General features: G+C 32.8%; 1 protein-coding gene across 1 annotated transcript; it reads left to right on the top strand.

Annotated features, from left to right (window-relative positions):
• The first annotated feature begins 411 nt into the window (after positions 1-411).
• Positions 412-13,935, top strand: LOC130932247 (protein FAR1-RELATED SEQUENCE 5-like). The gene is made up of 6 exons (XM_057861679.1): positions 412-452; positions 8,207-8,273; positions 9,133-9,243; positions 10,789-12,996; positions 13,552-13,642; positions 13,859-13,935. The coding sequence occupies exons 1-6, from the start codon at positions 412-414 to the stop codon at positions 13,933-13,935; spliced, it is 2,595 nt and encodes an 864-aa protein (XP_057717662.1).
• Positions 13,936-16,755: the final 2,820 nt, after the last annotated feature.

Below are 16,755 nucleotides of genomic sequence, written 5' to 3'. Positions count from 1 at the left end.
CATTGTATTATAACATTCCACCATTCTAAAAATGTAATTGTTTTCTCTTTTTAGGTAGAAAAAATTCAAACTAATCCTTTCACCGGATCATCCACTTATATATTACACTTTAACTAATAACCACATGAATGAACAAGAACACCATCCAAATTGTTCTGTTTGTAACAAAATATCATAATGGATTAAGAATGTTGAGCTTTTAATAACTATCTAATTTATATGAAAATAAACATACGTCTAAAAGAAACAAGATACATTGTTTACCTTGTCCAACTGTTCACTTTTTCCGTCGAACGAATCACCGGTAAAAGAAACTGGCACGAGACAACTCGGTTCAACGAAATTGTGCTCCATTAAAATGGTTGTGATAGGTGGAGACCTTGGGCTGCAGGGGCTGCACAAGGCGTGATGATGGTGACCTACGCCGGGCTGCACGGTGCACGGGTTGACGGGTATAGTGAAAAAAATTTTTTCTCCACTTGGGGGGCTGCCGGACGTTGGAACAGGGAGGGCTGCGTGGGTTGTGGGTGGGCTGGAAAGTGAGCCTTCTTTGTTGGGAAGCAAGAGATAGGAGATATGGTGAGGATATGAAACGTGAGCTAGTTCGTAGGTTGGTATAATTAAATGGTTATTAATATAATTAAATCCATTTTGACTTATCCTTTTAAATTTTGAAAAATGGTTATTAGTATAATTAAATTAATTATATCATTAATTAAATTTATGAGTAATTTATATTTGTAACCCCATTGTTCATATTGTTTACTAGGATTATTGTTCTCCTATACTTTTCCATTCATTTATTATAATAACTAGCAAGATACCGACGCGATGCGCGGACAACACATACGCAGGTTAGAATGACCGTGAATATAAAGAATTGTTTGTTATTTTATCTAATGTAAAAAAGAAACGACAATCTTTATTATTTTTAAAGTATTTGTAAAATTTAAAGTAAATTGTAATCATTTCAATTAAAAAAGGAAGACACGAAGAATATTAGACTATTCTAATGTTGTTTGTAGATGCACTGATAATATGAATAATATCATTGTGATTTTAATTCACTCTAGGAAAAGTATATGGAACCAAAAAGTTAACAGCAAAAAACTAAACAAAACTAAATTAATTTATATTAATAATTAATTAATTTTAAATTTTTTAAATTCAAAATTTAAAATTTAATTAAAACCTAATTAAAACTATAAAAACCTTTCTCTTCTCTCTCATATTAACCTACTCACCTTCAACTCACACATATAAATCCCTCTATCTCTCAGGCTCTTTCTGCCTCCTCACCGGAACCCACTCCTCTGTAACGGAGTATGTGCTGCAAGGTGCCGGTTATCATCTCGTCTAAATCTCTACCGCAGAGCCTATGGAACTTGCTGCCAGCACGGCAATTGTGTGCTCCCGGGCATCTCCAGCAACCAAGAAAGAGATGCAGAAATTTAAAAAAAAAATAAAAAGTAATGCTAAATTTTTCTTTTTTTCGTTTCTTTTTTTTTGTTTTTTTTTTTTGTTTTTTTAGCTGGACTAAACAAAAGAAGAAGTATAAGAGATGAAGGGAGGTGGAAGGACAGATGAGGGGGGCTCTCAGTTGGGGTGGGGATTTGGTTTCGGATGTGGTTTTGAAAGGATGAACGGGTGGTTGAAGAGAAGGGTGCTGACTGCAAAATACACACTTGATCTTAGTTAAAAGGAATTTTTAAATAATTACATAAATATAAAAAAAAACATTCATTTAATATGAAAAAAAAATATCCTAATACTTAACAAAAGAAATATTCAGTTATAATTTAAAAAAAATTATGAAATTTTAAAGAAATAGAGTCATTCACATTTGTAATACAAAAAAGTTCGAAAATATATAAAAGAACATCCATTTAGTATAAAAAAAACATTTTGATACTTAGCAGAAGAAACATCTATATATATTAACTCGTAGAAATTTTGGATTCACCCAAATGTATTTGGCTGGTTTTTGGCTAATACCCTTTTAGTTCCCTAGCATTACTCTTTACTCTAGTATTAGGATTCTTTTTTATACTTAAATAGGAAAAAGTAACGCAAATTTGATTTCTAGTAAGAATATAATTTTCATGATTCAATTTAAATCAAATCACACAAAAAGTGGTCTAATTTTCAATTGTATTCTCATGAGTTATGATATTACCAAAATTATCCTCACTAAAGAGTTAGTGGTAATAGTTAAGGACAAAATAATTATTTCAAACACACTCTACATGTTCTATTTTAATTATATTCTTTTGGTTCCTAATCAAAGAATTCTCTCCGTAATTAATTTAATTCTCTCAAACATTTTATTAAACTCTAACTTATTAAAAACCTCCAAACACTCTCAAAATTAACTCCATTCTTTCAACATTGTTGTTTAACATACTCTTCCTTGTAGTTACTTGGTAAGTTGGAAACAAAAGAACATAATTCATGGAATATAAAATTATACACAAACTAAACAAAAAACATCCCTAATGCCATATCTTCCAAGTGATGTCTCCATTCTAATTACACCAATGATGGACACATTAATTACTACGGAGAACTTCTCTATAATCAAGTCATCATCAAGAATAGAGCATCATCGTGTATTCCTAAAAATACAAAAATTAAATGTAAGAAGAAGAAACAAAAAGAAAGAACAAACTTGCAATATTTATCTAAGGCTCATTGAAAGCATCATGTGGACTTTAATCTGCCTGTTTTTTGGCCTCCAATGTTCTCTAGATTAAAAAAGCACATATCTTAAGAAGCCATTAGATTTATCAACTAAGGATCATCCTCTGCATCAAACAACTAAACCATGAAACCAACAAAAAAATATTTTTTTATGGAATTTGTAATTTGCTTTAGCCACTTAAATAATGTTTTCAGAGCCCGTAACTCAAAATCATAACACAGTGAATGTGTAGGGAGCATTTTCATCAAACGTGTTGTGCAAGATGAGGTTTGTGACCAATTAAGTCTCAACCTGACAAAGCCGGGTCATTAATCACATATTAGTCATTCGACACTAATCAAAACAATAATAAATAAACAAACTGATATTTGAGAAGTTTAAAAATGTAAAAAAACTTGAATGCAGCCATAAGAATTGAAAATTGCATCAGTTACAATGGCAATTAGCAATGTTCAATTAGCAAGAATTTTTGATTTGACAAATGAACCACTCAACGATGCACCTAGTAGAAAGAAAAGGTTAAAAACAATTAATGCCATCATCTTAACTTCAACTAATGAAAAATAAACAATGAACCAAAATAGTAACCACATTATGGCATTTCAAGTTCTTTGAGTTCATCAATTGTTGCAATAATATCATCAGTTACAAATTATTCTTCCATATTTACTGTTGCTTTTTCTTAATTTAAATGAATTAGATTCTTGATAAAAAATTATCAGTATTATCTCTTTTTATCTGGCATTTTTATTCTCTATTTTCACTCATATTCTGTTATGTATTTTATTGTAAGATAAAAAAATAATATTTTCTAATATTTTTGAATATACAATCATTTTGGATAAAATTCCATTTTAGAAAGATACTTATCTTAAAGAAAATTGTAATACACAAACATGACAACAAACTTTATTGACCTTTTTTTGTCAATTGTCTCTATCTCTGCTAGTATCCTCTACTTCGTCAATATAGAAATGTGTAATGAAGGATATTTACACTCAAGATATTAAAGGAATATATAATGAATTTGCCGCTCATAAGAAGCGCTATAGTTATAGTGCCTAAATTTATTGCCAAATCAAGATATGTTTTGCCTTTGCTGATCTTATCCCAAATTTTAGTGCCATTTGAGAAATAAAAAGTAGAAGTCAATTAAAACCAAAATTAATCTCAAACCAAAAGTTTCAAATAACTTTGAAAATTCAGAGGCTGCAATAGACGCTCACTTTCACCCAATTTACTGTCAACTTTGTACAAAGATTATCCTCCAATTTAAACTTTTAGAAGCCAAAACACAAATAAATGACCAAATATATAAATAAAGGACAATTATAGATTTGATGAAAGAAATTTATTAGAATGGATGAAGTTAGTTACCATGTTCCCACCTATCCTCCTAAATATAGAGGTTTGAAAGAGTTAACGAATCTCTTGCAATGAACAAAATTAATTAAATAAATAAAGGACCTGAAAACAGAGCATGCACAATATCAGTTAAAACAAAGTCACCAAAATAATAGAATTTAAATAAATAAATAAATAGATAAACTTGATGAAACGATGAGAACTTTTTATATGTGATAATGGAATGTATTACAGAGCAATAAAAAGCATATGAAATTCAAGCATGTGAAGGAGTAATTAGTTCAGCCAAACCAATTAGAAATTGAATTGGGGTTTGTCAAAACACTATAGGGATGATTCTAAATAGATACCTATTTGATTCACAATTTTCATTTGGAAACATATCTTTATCAAACATGAATGACTTGAAACAAACAAATGAATAATAGGTATATAGGAAATAAAAAAAGAATGCACAAAATATCAAAATGCTATGACGTATTGTCTGAAAAATACTGCAAATGTTTGAAAAGATGTTCTACACCTTGTTCCTCCTAAGGGAAGATAAAGAAAATGGTCAAGAACAAAATAAAAAGAGAGAGGCAGAGAAATTAATAAAATGATACACATTATCTGCTTTCTCAAACTCTTTCAATTTTTCCTGCATAGTTTAAGAAAACACAGAAAATGAATTTAAAAGAAAAATAGATAGCAATAAACTTGGCAAGAAATTCTAACGGATAACAGACAATTCAGAATTTGCAAAGAAGTTTGCTTGCAACAAAATTAGATTCCACTTTATTAGTAAGTGTTCTTGCTGAGTTTGGCCGGTGTATAGCTCGTCCATCGATGAATGTCTTCAAGTTTCTCGTCGGGATGAGTTATACGTCGGCAAAGAGAGAACAAGGGGGTGTGTACCTGCAAAAGACACTCCGACGCTCAAGTCAGTAAGTGTTTAAGAGGTATATAATAATTCTATGAATATAGAATGTAAGACATGAAATGAAAGTTATCATGTGTTATGTTGTGTTTATAATAATTCTATGAATATAGAATGTATTATTGAGATTAGATATAGAAGGTTCTTTTTATAGGCATAAAATTGATGTTATGACCGTTTGGTCATTAAGATAGAAATGATGGTCATTAAGTCGGTAATGAAGGTGTCAGTTACAAACAAAAAATGAATGATAATTAACGCCGAGTTATAACTCATAATGCATAATAAAGACTGAGTTATAAGGTGACGGATCACAGCCCCCAAGCTTTGTCTGCCGATCATATGATCCAGGCTAAGCTTAGAAAATAAAATGAGTTATAACTCGATTAAAAGATGAGTGAATAATGATATGGTGAGCCCCCAAGCTTAGTCGGGTTATTATGTCGGCGCTTATTCAAAAAATAATTGAGTGATAAGAGTCATTCAATCAAGATAGTTGTGTGGGGGATACTTTTCCGCTTAAGAACAATTTTAGCATTTGATTGTATATGAACTGAAAAGTTCAAAGATAGATATCCATTGACGGAATCGATTGTATGATCCGAGGATATAATTCTTAATTGTCTTGGGAATTTTTCTGGCCCACAACAGCTTATTGATGAGTTTCTCGCTCAAAACAATTAGTTATTGAATATTTACAATTTATAGTGAATGTCATATGACATGAATAAGATAAATTGAGAAAATGAATATGTCTAAAGTCGCAACATATATTGAATAATATATGTTGTAAAATTAAAAGAGTTCAAAGTAGAAAAGTATACCTTAAAAGTTGATAATTATAGAAAAGAAGACGACATATATGAATGTTATACATGCCAAATGTAAATATCTGAATTTTGTTTTGTAGAACATGCTTTAATTTGATAATAAAGCAATAAGATAATAGTTATTGAATTATACATTTAGTATAATTTTGTTATTGAATTACAGTATGGCAGGATATTTCTCGTGCAATAATAGTAAATTTTAAATGTTTGCATGTGTTTTTGCTTAACTTTTTGTATTAAACAAATAGTAACATAAAAGTTAATAGCATAAAGTGAATAGTGTAACAGTTATATACAATTGATTTACAATTAATTTTTTATGGAATCCAATTTTAAGATTTGAACTCATCATTACCATCATTTAATTGTATAAATGAAATCATTAAGCAATAAGAATATAATACATAATGAAATAAAAATGTAATTGACATGGTTGTTAAATGTCATTATTGTATAGAACATATATTGAGGTTTGAATATAACTAATAAATCAGTAAATATTAGTTACACAAAATATAAATGCAAAAGTATGTTGAATAAAATATATAATTTTACTTGTGTAAACAGAGAACTTTGAAAAAGTAAGAAAAATTGATAAGTGAGAGTTTGTGCTCGCATTGATTGAAAACTGAGTTTGTTCTCGAATTGATTGAAAGCCGAGTTTGTTCTCAGATTGGTTTATTGATCGATTATGAGATGTGAAATATTATGATACGTAAAAATAAAGCAATTTGAATGTATAAAGTACATACTTTATGAAAAGTTATGATAGATTATATTTTGATAAGAGGTATTAAATAAAATCTTAAAAAAGATTGTTAAGATTGGTTCAAAAATTTGAATGTAAATCAAATTTTATGAACCTAAGCAGAGTGGGAATTATTTTACTCGTCCCCACAGACGGTGCCAAATGTTCTTGCTGAGTTTGGCCGGTGTATAGCTCGTCCATCGATGAATGTCTTCAAGTTTCTCGTCGGGATGAGTTATACGTCGGCAAAGAGAGAACAAGGGGGTGTGTACCTGCAAAAGACACTCCGACGCTCAAGTCAGTAAGTGTTTAAGAGGTATATAATAATTCTATGAATATAGAATGTAAGACATGAAATGAAAGTTATCATGTGTTATGTTGTGTTTATAATAATTCTATGAATATAGAACGTATTATTGAGATTAGATATAGAAGGTTCTTTTTATAGGCATAAAATTGATGTTATGACCGTTTGGTCATTAAGATAGAAATGATGGTCATTAAGTCGGTAATGAAGGTGTCAGTTACAAACAAAAAATGAATGATAATTAATGCCGAGTTATAACTCATAATGCATAATAAAGACTGAGTTATAAGGTGACGGATCAGTAAGCAAATCAAAATTATAAGAAAGAAAGAAAGAACCTGAAGGAATTTGATGTCATGATCGAGGCGCTTGAGTTATGCAAAAATCCTATGCTTACTCGTAAATTATAGAACCATTACCGACAACACTTTAAGTTGCAACTCATTTGAATATGTCTAAAACCCTAAACTGCAAAAAAAAAAAAAAAAGAATACTTGAAAAAGTCAACAAAAGAAAAGAACACAAAGTATTGAAACCTAAAGCCCAATAGGATTAATGCCCCTTTGGAATAAATAACTAACAGTAAAAATAGTATGCATTTGGAAGAAGAAGAAAAAGTATGCAAGGATCTTTTCCTGCTTTCAAGCGCATGACGTGCAGCAGATTCTAACACTTGTTCAATCTCTGTTTATTGCTGCGGTGGCACATTCTTCCCCATCGTGCTTCCTCCATCTCTGGGTCGCCCTACTTCCCTTGACTTCTGAAATCTCCTTTCCCATTTAGTCTGACTTTTAAGATAAACTTCAAATCTTCAACTACAATCTGGACCCTACTGGTTGTTGGGATACCATCCGCTGCTCTCTTCACCTTGTACTATAGTCTCTGCTGCTAAAACTTCTTCTTTATCTGGGTTCACTCAGTTTTTTCTCCTTCGACACAAGGCTTTTTCTTGCTGCCACATTTGCAACTTCCAGCGCTATTCTGATGAACGGGACTGCCCAGCCGATCTTGGTGACTTGAAACACAATTTTCAGTTGGTGACATGAAGAGAAAAATGAGAAGGAAGAGGAGGATCAGAGAATGTGGGGGTGGCGGGGGTGGTGAGATGAAGAAAAAAATTAAGTTTCTTTTCTTTTGTTGCTTTTTAATTTTCGGTCACCAAAAATAAAAGAGAAGAGAGCAATTTAATTTTGAGGATGTAATTGTGCGGAAAAATCTCCGCTTCGGCACACTGGAAGAAACACTGTTTTTTGCTGCAACGTGTCGTCATCACTGATGATACTAAATTAGGGGAATACTGTTTTGTGCCTCGTGTATTGAACTACTTAACTTTTAGGAAGGTTTTCACATGTTCCAATGTATTACAGTGGAACAAAGCTATACCAGAGACAAAACGGTTGCAGGTAATTTATTTGTCGTGTTATATATAGTGTAATTCCAAACTTATCCTGAGCTAAGAAAGCAAAATACAAAAAGGATAGTAAGGAAGCCGATACGCAAAATTGTATTTGGCTATAAACGGCTTTAAGCCGATGGGCTGAATGGTATTGGATTGTTATTGATGTTTCTTTTACCTAAACCCAACTCTTTTTTTCACTAGAACACATGACATGTAGATTTCTTAGCTGGTGAAAGCCCATGCCTTTGTTCCTTCAATGTATTGAAGGATATTGTTACAAGGTCGCAGCAGCTGCAGAAAAAGCGGGGTAGGCGGAGCTTCAATTAATACCAAAAATCGGGATACTAGAACGAAGGGAGCAAAGATTAACAAGCTTTGGCGGGGAGGAGAACTGTGGAGTGAAGCGGTAACTTAACCTCTGATGCGGAGTTTCTTGCCAAGTTGAAGCTAACAGAGAGACCTGATGCAGATTTCATGAATCAGATCACGCCTTGATTCCAAAGTTGAGGATGAACCGGAAAGTGAAATTAAACATGTTCATGTCAGGTAGGCCATGGGAGCTTGTCTCTTGGTGGTAGAATTCGACGCTTTTGGAGAGAAGATCAAATTGGAGTTTGGATGGGTTGGGTTATGGGTTGAGTTATGGGTTTAGATAAGGTTTTGGGCTTAGCCCAAGCCAAAAGAAAGGTCTTGTTACAAAAAGAGCAAGGGTCTAGTAATGATACCTAAGCGGCGACCATTTGTGAAATGGGATGAAACACACTGTGTCATTATATGAGAAGATGAAGTCCTCAAAATCATCAGTGTAGTTATTGTTTTCTCAAGTTTGTTTGTTGTGAACTTCACTGGCAGATCGGTTGTAGCTGGAAAAAATGGAAGCCAGCAGCAGTGTCGTCCAGGACGCATGGTTATGGAGTGGTTCGAGAAAAGTTTTTTTGACGGAAGAAGGCAATGTTGCTGATGTTAACATGCAGGTATGTGTGACTTTTAACGCTGTAATACCATTTCCATATGTTGCTGTGCATATGTGATTTACTACAAAACTATTTATGTGGATGTATTGAACTGATTTATGTGGATGTATTGAACTGCTATTGCATAAAAAGATTTGATTCACTGTTACAGTTTTTTGTGTTACAGTCACATTTTTATCAGCTTGGTTAGTTTATTAGTTTAGTCAATTTATCAGAAGTTAAATTTTTGCAATAATGTACAGGTCAAATTTGTTGTGTTACTTGTTTTTTGACATTTTAGTTTAGTTCAAATAACAAACCAATCGGTATCTGTTCGGAGTCAATGTCACAGGCTTAAAGAACATGTTACATGTTTGGATGAAAATTAATAAATAAAATAAAATTATTGGAGAAAATTTTTTTAGATAAAATCACTGTATAAGATTTTTAGGAATGGTTAAATTGTTTTTTTAAACATACACATATTACCTTAAATTATTTTTTTATTTAGTTATCTCTTGTTGATATAATTACGTATTCATGTATATAAACTATTGTAAAATACGTAATTCTTAATTAGAGAACTAAGAACTAATATATTTTATAAAAAAAATTAATATCGAAAAAACTAGTTTCTACAAAGAGATACATAAAATGAATGGGTCCTTTATCATTTTTGTTTGAGTAAACAAATGTTATATATGTACTCTCGTGTACTCTGTGTTTATATTTTGATGGACATGTATACCCAAAACAAATACTGCCTATACGTCTGTAATGATTTATTGGAGTAATTTTTTGAAAAAGTTAAGAATATTACTGTAGAATCAAAATTTGAAGTATTGATTTATTATTTGAAATGATTGTCAAATTATTCAAAGAAAATCTTATTTGCATTCATTTTTTGTTAACACTAAATCTACTCACTTATATCTGTTATAAAATGGACTCTAGATTTCAAACAAGAGCAGTAGAAAATAAGTTGATATATATATTATCAACATTCAAAATGTAAGAAATTTTTTTATTATCTCAAATATAGTGCATGAGATTCAATAATGAATAGTGTAAGATTCAGAAAAAGGCAACTTATTTTCTTATCAAACAAAAGCAAGTTATTTTCTTAAATGTCCCATTTAAGATTCATAATTTTGTTTTTTATCTTTTTTAGAGTTGAACTGAAAATAACTTAAAAAAAAAGAGGTCAAATTTACCTATATTTGATCAACTCAAGTTCTTTACTTTGAGACTTAATTTGTGCGTTACTTTGCATTTCACTTCATCAAATAAAACAACATTAATACTTCAAACTTCACTTGCAAGGAATCAAATATGATCACCGTAAAAAATTATTATTTAGGATAAATTAAAGACATTCAATGAAAGCATAATGGAATATTTATCATTTTTTTTATTTTCTAGATTGTGAAACTCTTTTATTTTGCCTAGGTGAGATCAAAGAAATGTGATTACTTAAAATATTTATATGGGTAGTATTTATACGTTATCCTTTGATAGTAAAATGGTTGAGTTAATTTTACGAATCTGTTTTGTGTTATAATGTAGGATGGAATGTATGATATGGGAGTTGAGGCAGATAAAGTTTTTGTGCAGATGGAGGGGACAGCTAGTGGATTCCCAGACCAGTTGATAAATCTGGAAGGTGTTAGTGTAGATGATGTTCTTCAAATGGAATTCAGCACTCCCGAAGAAGCAAGTGATTTCTACAACAACTATAGTCGAGTGAAAGGTTTTGCATCAAGGCAAGGGAAGAAAATAAAGAATAGCATAGGGCAAATTGTTAGATATACATTTGTATGTAACAGGCAGGGTTTTCGAGAGAAGAAATGGTTGGAAAAAATGGATAGGAAAAGGGAGCATAAGGTAGTCACTCGTTGTGGATGTCTCGCTGAGATGAGGATTAAAAAAAAAGATGGAACCGGGAATTGGTACGTGTCGCGGTTCATTGATGAACATAACCACGAGATGGTATCTGCAAAGTTTGTAAATTATCTAAGATCACATAGGAAGATATCGGAGGTTGAGATTGCTCATCTGACTAGTATGAGGGGAATTGGGATTAGTATTCCAAAGATATACGAATCTTTTGCAGCACAGCTTGGAGGTTTTAACAAGGTTCCTTTCACGAAACAAGACATGTATAACGTGGTTAGGAGGCAAAGAGAATTGCAAGGTGGAGATGTGAATGCTGCCATTAGGTTTTTGGAGGGGGTTGCTCGTGTAGATGGTAGAATGTTTTGGCGGTATAAGGTGGGAGCGGAAGAGCACTTACACGATCTTTTTTGGAGTGATGGTCGTAGTCAGGATGATTATGCTGTTTTTGGGGATGTGCTTGCTTTTGATGCAACTTATGGACGTAATAAGTACAACCTACCGGTGGTGGTTTTCTCAGGAGTTAATCATCACAACCAAACCTGTGTGTTTGCCACGGCAATGGTTTCATGTGAGTCTCAAGAATCATATATTTGGGTTTTGCAACAATTCCTCGATTGCATGCAAGGAAAACCGCCAATTTCAGTGATCACAGACGGTGATCCTGCCATGCAAATAGCCATACAATCTGTTTTTTCCCAAGCTCATCACAGGCTCTGCGCATGGCATCTTTTGAGAAATGCAACACAGAATATATGTGATCCGCGTTTCACGCAGTTGCTAAGACATTGTATGTTGGCAGACATGGAGATTGAAGAATTCGAAATGCACTGGCAGTCAATGGTCGACGAGTGTGGCGTTGTTGATGTAGAGTGGGTGAAAGACTTGTATAGGAAAAAGAATTCCTGGGCGACCGCCTACATACGAGGGAGAAACTTTGCCGGTATAAGAACCACATCTCGTTGTGAATCTTTACATGCTAAGCTTGGGAGGTTTGTTGAGAGTAGGTATGGAGTATTGGAGTTTGTCACTAACTTTCAAAGATGTGTAGATTTTCTTCGTGATAACGAGGATGAACTCGAATTTAGGTCATGCTATGGTACTCCCGTGTTGCAAACAGAGTTTGTAGAGCTGGAAAAATCTGGATGGAGTAAATTCACACGAGAGATGTTTTGGAGATTTCGCGAGTCCCTCAAACGATGTGTTCGGGTTAGGATATTTGAAAGCAAGGTTACAGATCAGTCCCACATTTACAAGATTGAAAAGTACCGGCGACTGGATATGAGGTGGATTGTTGTGTGGGAACCTGTCACAAATAATTTCAGGTGCACATGCATGCGGATGGAGTCCTTCGGGCTACCATGTGTGCATATCCTTGCTGTATGTGTTAGGTTGGATTTATGTGCACTGCCCGATAGCCTTGTGTTGCACAGGTGGGCAAAAACAGCAAAGTTAACTATTGGTTCAGGTGAAGAAACAACGGACCACGCAGCAACTTATAGAAGCAGGTTGGGTGCCTTTTCTCAGATATGCAAGAGGTTAGGATGGGTCGCATGCATGAGTGATGAGGACTTCAAGCAATACTCTAAGAAGCTTCTAAGTGATGCTGTTGTGTTAGAAATTAAGTACGGGTTGAGACCTGATGAACCTATGGTGACAAGGGGGTTAGTCCGTCAAGGGATAAAGGACCCGGTCCGTGTTAGAACAAAAGGCACCGGACAATGTTCCCAGGCAGCTCCGTCAGTTGGAAAGAAGCGACGAAAGTGTAGCACATGTGGCCGACTTGGACATCGAAGGACGCGATGTCCCAATGCACCGAGCCAGACTTCCTTACGGCCAAGAGAGAACTTTGTGCTTAATAGGATGACTCAAGAAGTTCAGGTAAGTATAACGTTGTTCTTAATGAATTAACTTTTGAAACCAAATTTGCTATTAAACTAAAATATTAAGATACATTAAAGATGGTCCTTGATTAGTTTTAGTTTATAGTTATTGACATTCAACTTTATTATTCTCATATTTTAATTAGTGACTCTTGATTAGTGAATTTTTTTAATGTTGGTGATATTTAAATTGTAAAAAAATTTATTAGGTGGTAACATTAACATGAAAGAATATTAGGCAAGATAGGAGTAACTTGTGGCATAAGTTCTTACATCTTTTAATTTTTACTACCATTGTCCTCTTTCGAAGTTTGGTTTCATGTGATCATTCTCAGCCATTTGAATTAGTTTTAGTTTTTACAATATATTATAAAATTCAGGGTTACCTTGGTGTATGCATACTATCATTTGTTTTCCTAAATCATTAATCGAATACAAATCCTATTGAATCATCCGAAATTATTTTAAACAGAGTGATTATGTTTTATTCTCTATTACACTACCAAACTTTAACTAAGAAGGTCCTTGTTGACAACACTGTTCAACCACGCAGGGTGGCGAAAAACCAGTTCGGATTAGGAAGCGGAAGATTGGTTGTGATCCTTCTGTTGTCCAACCACCCATTTTCTCCAACTCTACCACATGTATTGGTGAATGTAGTTAGTTGCCAGAGGTGTGACCCTTAAGGTTACATTTGGATGTGATACTTGACAAAGTTATATTTTGGATAATTTGTGTTTACCTCTATTTAAATTGGATAAGTACTTGTACCATAATGAAGGGTTTATTTGTTGCATTAGATTGACTTATGTAGTCCGTTTGCTTCTATATGTATTGGTGAAAGTTATTAAACTAAGCAGGTGACATTCCAATGCAGATGAGAGTACTTGCATCACCTTTGATGCTTTTGAATAATTATTTGAAGTATAAATTGTGAAATATTCGTTTTCAAATAGATTTAAGTTGTATCACCATATTTCGTGATGGTTAGAAAGACTTTTTTTTCTAATGTTCCGATTCGTAACACATGTCAGTGAAGACTTTTAAACTATACTTGTATGTAAGGACGAATCTATGAAATAGAGTGTGGGAGCAAAATGCCAATGCTACTATTAAAGAAATTTCTGGAGCAGTATATAACAACAATAACTATTTATCCCTATTAAATTCATTCATTTGTCATTGCTGGAATTTTTTTACCTCAATCATGTGTAGTTGATAGTCATGAGAGTTTTTGTTTAGATATGCATTTTGATGATCAATTTTTGGAGTAAATTAAAAAAAAGTATTCTTTATTAGAAACTGGTTGAGATTTGATAGAATATTTTTTGTCATCGTTGTTTTTACATTTTAAAGTTAGCTTTAATTTTGTCGTATAATATGAAACAGCAAAAAACAACTATATAAGTTTTCAATATTATGAAGAGTGGGTCTGCTGATCGTAAGAGAGATAAATTCTAAAATGATGGTAGTTACATAATTTAAAAACTTTATACAAATTAGATTTAAATACTCTGTTAGATTTTATAACTTCCTTTATACAAATTAAATTTAGATGCTCTATTAGATTTTATAGCTTCCTCAAATTGTTATTTACGTACTCACAATTTAAAATTTTGTCTTTATGTTAAGTTTCTATATTAGATAAAAAAATTTAAGTTGGTTCTTTTTAATTTTTTGTTATCAATTGTTTTATATTTAAACTAGGATGGCTTATACCATGTTAAAAACAAATTATTTTATAGTTAGTCTCTCTTCTTTAAAAGATGATAACCACTAAAAATGTTATAGTATAAGAACTAAATTTAAAAATTGGTAAAAAAAGGACTTACAATATACTGAAAGCAAAAGATTATTATTATGATTATTATATTAAAAAATATATCTTAAAATAGCAGTCGGTAATAGCTAAGGAAGATAACTCATTTTTACTTTAAACATAATTAAAGAGTCCAATTTTGCAAAGCATAGACAATTCCCATAAATAAGCAGATTAATACCACATACCAACAATATTAGTGGTCTTCATGATTCAAAATACATATCTATAGATAGATTTAACAAAAGTGAAGCCTAAAGACTAATATTTCACCATGGTTCAAAAGAGGTAACTCTAAAAGAGTATACCTAAGCTTCGAAATGTGGATTGTGTACTCTTACCGGTAGCCTAGATCACTAATCTCCACACCAAAATAACTAAATAAGTAGAGCAACTAGTATTTTGCAATTCTAAGATAAACAGGCATAATCCATGTTTGCTACTCAATGCTGTGTAGAATGGTGTTCCATGCCGCTGCACTATTCAGCTCAACCTTCTTTAGAACCTCATTAATTGGAAAGCGGACGATGTTTATAGCTGTCCTCATCCGCACCCTATCTGGCATTGTCTATTCATGAAATCCACACAAAATTTAGGTAACAAAGTGAAACATCAGTCGAGGAAGGTAATTTTTGTGCCAATTTTAAAACAAATATTGTATATATTACCATGTTTCCTATGTCAGTGAGGTTGAATTTGCCAGCCAGTTGCAGCCAATATAACATCCATGTTGCCGACTGAAAGCTGCCATTTATTTTCACCATAAATTACTTCATATTCACAATGGTATCATCATTTTGTAAATAATCATTCACGATCTTGAAATTCTCTTACCTGTCATCTAGAGTAGGAACTCCTTGTGGATACTGAATAGATCCCCATGTGGTAGGGTCAGGGGAAACAAGCTGGAAGCTTCCAGCATTGCGGTCTAGCCTAAAAATCTGTGATAGCGCAATCATCTAAAAGATAAAACAAAAATTAATTAACAAAGAGCTCAAATTACCATCTTATCTCACGAAGGAATTAGGTATTACATTTGTAGTTTATGAATACAAAACAAATTTTCAAAACTCACTATGGTTCGCATGTTGTGTTCTCGCCGTTCTATTGTATCTGGTGCCTTGGTCACGTCAAGAGAGTACACCCTTGCATTTGATACATCTATGACCATCAAATACCATGAATGACTTGCTTCGCAAATTGGCACAAACACCTACAACTCATCGTTTGAAAGATAATTATGAATGAAAACTTTAATCATAAATTAATTTCACAGATATTCAATTACAATAAGATTTCGATGATAAATATTACATGCTCCAATTGGGTTGTTTCAGGCATCCATCGCTCAAGGTACCGTTTGATGATGACCTCCAAAGGTTTTAGAAGAAGAATATCATTTGCCATGGTAGAAGGAACAAACCATTTACGAGGTGGTAATGCTCTTGTGGCTTTCATGGAAGCCATCATTACAACAATATTAACAATCTGCAAAATTTTTTAAAAGAAACCATACGTCAATGTATTTCTCTGTGCCTTTTCATGTCAGCATTATATCTAACACCGAAATGAATTAACTCACATCAGAATGGGGCACATAAGGTGGACATAGAGAAAATAACTGCCCTCTAGAAACCTCAAGTTGAGTGAATTTGAACAAAATCTCGCTGTGCATGAATGGCACAAGTGAGTACATTTGTTAAATAATGGCATAAAAAAAAGTAAAAAAACTAAATCAAACCATATAGTGCAAAAGAAAGTACCCGTAGTCATTAGTCTCATTAGTCTTTCGAAATATATAAGCAGCAAATTGGACTTCATCATACATAAGGTCCATCTCCGGGGTCGGCCTGAACTCCATGTCGTAGGTCTGCACATAATAGCAACAAAAAGAATTGCATCAATTCTTTGTTTAGAAGGTTCAGGTTATTTGTTACT

The sequence above is a fragment of the Arachis stenosperma genome, chromosome 1 (assembly GCF_014773155.1).
Source record: "Arachis stenosperma cultivar V10309 chromosome 1, arast.V10309.gnm1.PFL2, whole genome shotgun sequence".
Lineage (NCBI taxonomy): Eukaryota > Viridiplantae > Streptophyta > Magnoliopsida > Fabales > Fabaceae > Arachis > Arachis stenosperma.
This window is presented reverse-complemented; position numbering and strand designations above follow the sequence as displayed.